Source organism: Pyrus communis, chromosome 15 (genome assembly GCF_041283825.1).
Source record: "Pyrus communis isolate YQ-2024b chromosome 15, ASM4128382v1, whole genome shotgun sequence".
Lineage (NCBI taxonomy): Eukaryota > Viridiplantae > Streptophyta > Magnoliopsida > Rosales > Rosaceae > Pyrus > Pyrus communis.
The window spans coordinates 23,969,080-23,973,817 of NC_142579.1; the positions used below are offsets into that span (position 1 = coordinate 23,969,080).

The 4,738-nt window shown below is 35.0% G+C and overlaps 1 protein-coding gene across 2 annotated transcripts; it reads left to right on the forward strand.

The window, feature by feature from the left end:
• The first annotated feature begins 1,874 nt into the window (after positions 1-1,874).
• Positions 1,875-3,958, forward strand: LOC137746182 (uncharacterized). Of its 2 annotated transcripts, XM_088685432.1 has the most exons (4): positions 1,875-2,592; positions 2,960-3,053; positions 3,176-3,457; positions 3,560-3,958. In XM_088685432.1, exons 1-4 carry the CDS (start codon positions 2,194-2,196, stop codon positions 3,625-3,627), a joined length of 843 nt encoding a protein of 280 aa, XP_088541558.1. In that variant the 5' UTR covers positions 1,875-2,193; the 3' UTR covers positions 3,628-3,958. The 2 variants fall into 2 exon arrangements, with proteins under 2 accessions (XP_088541558.1, XP_068342656.2); XM_068486555.2 differs by having other exon boundaries at positions 1,877-2,592; positions 3,176-3,958.
• The last annotated feature ends 780 nt before the right edge of the window (positions 3,959-4,738 follow it).

Genomic DNA, 4,738 nt, shown 5'->3' on the forward strand with positions numbered 1-4,738 from the left:
TATGCATTCACACTGAACACCTAAGAAAAAGACTCTGAAGAGTCAGCTTCCTACCACCTTAGGCCGAGTATGGCTCGATGGTAGGATACCATGGGCCTAAAGGGCTCCAAGACGACCTGAAGGCCTTGTACCCATGAGGTAGGTAGATGCCACATCCCTTAAGTACTCTGTGAATCTGCTTATGACGTCAAAAGTAAACTCGTCATAAAGAGCTTATAGTCCAATATCATTCTCTTATTAAATTATTAATTTATGTCTCCACAAAACTCAACTTATCCTAACCGAAGAAGGCTTTGGGCTTTTTTTATTATTATTTTTAGGGAGACTTTGGATGCAGTTCCTAACTATGAATATTATTTGATTGAAACCTTGTTGGTTTTCAATTTTTGATTGAAGTCCCTGAAATTAATGTGATAATTTATTTCTATGTATGTTACGATATTTTTTAAATTAAAAATTAAAATTTATAGTTGTTTATATTAATGAGATTTTAAATAAAAAATCATAATTTGTGGAATTAAAAATATTAAAATATAAATATACTATTGTGTGTGTGTGTGTGTGTAAACATGGGTACATTTATCAAAATTAACCAAAAAATTATTGTACCAAAACATGGGAACATTCTTCAAAATCACCAAAAAAAAAAAAAAAAAAAAAAATATTAAGCTTAATAACATTAGTAAATTTCTTTGATTAAACTTGTCAAGGATACATTCTCAAATCATAGAAAAAAGAATGTACCCATATAAGTTTAAAAATGGATTAGAAAAGAAATTGAATAGATTTTATATAAAAAAAAAGGTACATTTTACATGTAACAAATTGGTATATTTAAGAATGAGTACATTTTAAGATTAAAAATTTGAAAAAATTACATGAATGGGTACATATAAGATTAAAAATTTGAAAACTTGTTTTAAAAAAGCTAACGGGTACAAACCTATTCTAATTTTATTTATTTATTTTGGAAATGTTTTGAATTAAAAATTAGTTAGGAGTTTAATAAAGGTGTGAGTATTAAAATTCTAAATCAATTATTAATTTTTATTTTAAAAAAAATTATGTAACTGACATGTAAATTCATTATTACATTAATACTAGAGACTTGGATTAAAATCTGAAAACTAATAAATTTTTTGTCAATAAACATTAGTAACTAAGGATCAAATACTAATTATTTTTTTTTTTTTTAATTATATCAATTTTTTCTATGGTTGTAAATCGTTTGTGTATCAATTGAATGACCTATAAGTAAAAGGGACAGATGTTTCAAAACTGCTGCCGACCTGACACCGGATGAGAAGTGGAAGCAAGCTTTATACAGCTAGAACTATTATAAAGGTGGCATACATGCCAACACTAAAAACCCTTGACATTCCAATAAATGATGCCTACGCTACAAGATAAGCAAAGGTCATATAAAATTTCTATATTCGTTGTCTAAACATTTGGTAACCATAATTGAGACTCCGAAAATTTTGATGCAAAATGATTTTCAACCCTCTTCATTTATTATATTCGATTCAAGAAAGGAGCTACATATAAATTTGGGAGGTTGTTATGATCTTTCAGCATCCACATATTCACTATTATTGTGATTTTTCAGCAATATATAATGTCGTGTAAAGAAAATTTACTCTATTAGATTAGAGTCATTTTGGTGTATTTGACTTACAAAGTTCTGAACTTCTATGTAAATATACTAGAAAATGGTTAACAAATGTGTTGCTATTCCTCTTCCTAGATTCTTTAAGCCAACTTCGTCACTGTTTGTATTTTTTGATAAATGCTGGAGTGAAACTACATTCCAATATATAGCATATGATATTTTTAAAGCGTCAACAACTCCTTTAACATTTGAATATCCTTGTTCGTGGCACATGTATCATTATTTTTGGCACAAGTCACCGTTTCTACTTTTATATAAATATTTTGCAGATATAATCCTAAACATAATTAGCTTAGGCACTGAAGCATAACTAAAAGCGGAGGGCTGCGGTTCTTAAATAACAGATCCGAAAACCCAGAAGCGAGAACCCTTTCAGACGGACACTTCCATCTACAAGGGCAAAGGCAAGAACGATGCTGTGACTCTCACGAAGGAGGCAAGGACTTACGTATCACCGTAGCAGATCCTAGCCCAGCCAACCCAAAACCCCTACTCATATTTCACCACCTACACAGTGAAAGATGAGGAGCATGGCAAGCTCAGCTCCTCAACGCGGTATAGCTGCCATCGTGGGCGTAGGGCCAAGGCTCGGCCGCTCCATAGCCCGAAAGTTCGCCCATGAAGGTTACACCGTCGCTATTCTCGCCCGCAATCTCGGGAGGCTCTCCAAATTCGCGGACGAGATTGCGAGGGAAGAGAAGGCGCAGGTTTTCGCCATTAGAATAGACTGCTCCGAGTCTAGAAGCGTTAGGGAGGCATTTGAAGGGGTTTTGTCTTTGGGTTTTGTAGAGGTGCTGGTCTACAATGCGTACCAGCAGCCGCCCAATTGGCACCCCACCAACTTCACCGACATCCGCCTCGACTCGTTTGAGAAGTCCCTCGCCGTTTCTTCTGTCGGAGCTTTTCACTGTGCTCAACAGGTAAGAGCTAGGAACGCTAATCAATGGTCTAAATTCAAAGTCGGACAATATATTTTGATAGTTTGAAAACCTAAATAGCTAGATCCATAGTTTTATGATACAAGTGATTTGCCATTATGCACCTGAATTTAGGTATCGGTTCAGATTAACAGTTTGACAATAGATATTCTACGGAATACAGATACTTAATGTGTTTGTAGTACATAAATTAATAGGATGTTAAACATGGTATTAGTTGGAGGTAAGAACAAGATTAATTAGTTGTTCAGATTAACGGTTTAACAATATGTTTTGCATAGCAATATGCGTCTTAATGCGTGTTTGGTGTACTAATTTATATTTATGTTAAACATGGTATCAATTTAAGGTACTTCCGGCAATGGTGGAAAGAGGAAGGGGAACGATCTTGTTTACAGGATGTTCAGGTTCACTCAAGGGGATTGCTGGCTACTCTGAACTATGTAAGTACACTTTACAACTACTTTTAACATTGGTTTTCTTGGTTTAATTTATTATGGCACTTTCTAAAGGTGAAATTAATAGAGTTTTTTTCTGTCACGGCAACATGTGATATTATCACTAGGTTGTGGAAAATTTGCACTGAGAGCACTATCACAATGCTTGTCAATGGAATTTCAACCGCATGGGATACACATAGCGCATGTGATTATTGACGGTGTGATTGGCCCATCTGAAGGAAGCCAATCATCATCAAGTACTTCGCAGAGGATGACGATGACGTTAGGGGTTGACGGAGTAATGGATCCCGACGTGGTGGCTCAAACCTACTGGCAATTGCACGTCCAAGACCGGAGTGCTTGGACCCAAGAAATCGACCTTCGTCCATCTAACCCCCCCAGATTCTGTTAGCCAATTAATGTCAAATATTAATCAGTTGGACTCCACATAATCATGTGATCATAATTACTTAATCATGATTAAGTTATAATTCTTTTTATTTCCTCAGCCTACTACTTTAAGAAAGAGCTTGAAGACACTGTGAAGCCAGTTTGCAGCAGGATCGACTGGACCTAGTACGCTTGGAGAGAAGCTCTTGCTGGCAGAGGTCCTAATCTATCTCCAAGTGGTCTGGAAATTGTAGGGTCCAGCTTAAAGATGAGTGTGGGGATGCCCCATACTTCTCTAGTGTTCTAGACTTCTAGTCAAAAGTACAACCATTCCTCCCTTCTTTTCACACCAAACCCCTAAATCCAAAATAAGAAAGCATAAATAGGACCATTTTCTGATGCCATGCTTGGTGTCTTGGATTGAATTATTTTCGTCGTATAAATTATTAAGTGTGTGATTTTTTTTTGTTTTTGAAATAAATATTTTAAAATAAATATAATTTATGAGATTATATGTATGTGATTCTCAACTATTATCGAGAAATAATTAAGGGGACACATTCAAGTTCATATTTCTCTAATGATGTTCCTTGTCAACTCTCACACTTAGAGCAACTCCAGCGTTGGAGCCCTCCCCCCTGGCAATACACTATTCAATCCACCTAATGAACAATAACTGCCCTTAATGAACAGTAAGTAGCCCTGGCAATAGAATTTGCATCTCCACCGTTACACTTCAATAGCCCTGGCAATAGGCAATAAAATATTAGTATTTTTTTTTTTATAAAATAATACAAAATAATTTTAATTGTAATATCGGATAAGATTTTTAATCGTTCTCGTTGCGCCACGTGTCATTATCCGAAGTATTATTAAATAATACAAAATAATACAATTATTGGTGATGGATTTCTGATAAGATTATTAACCAATCACGTCGCGCCACGTGTCATAATCGGTTCACAATCTTTGAGGATAGATTTCCATCAGATTTTTAACGAATGACGGCATGACACGTGTCATAATATGTTCACAATCTTTGAGGATAGATTTCCATCAGATTTGTAACGAATGACGGCATGCCACGTGGCATTATGCAGAACCTAATCCTTTATGAATCCTCTATATAATCCACCATCCATCTTCACAAATCTCACACCAAAATTCTCAAGATCTCTATCATTATTCATAGTTTCTGCTTCCTTATTCACAAAAATCTGTATCATTATTCATAGTTTATGTTTCTTTCTTTCAATGTCTTCTTCTTCTTTCTCAAGGATGATGTGGGAATACAATCA

What these genes read in the sequence shown, in the direction of transcription:
- LOC137746182 (XM_088685432.1), top strand. Translation starts at nt 2,194, where the DNA reads ATGAGGAGCATGGCAAGCTCAGCTCCTCAACGCGGTATAGCTGCCATC. An exon ending in CTTTTCACTGTGCTCAACAG is followed by an intron (nt 2,593 to 2,959) that starts GTAAGAGCTAGG and finishes TATCAATTTAAG; the next exon opens with GTACTTCCGGCAATGGTGGA. An exon ending in TGCTGGCTACTCTGAACTAT is followed by an intron (nt 3,054 to 3,175) that starts GTAAGTACACTT and finishes TATTATCACTAG; the next exon opens with GTTGTGGAAAATTTGCACTG.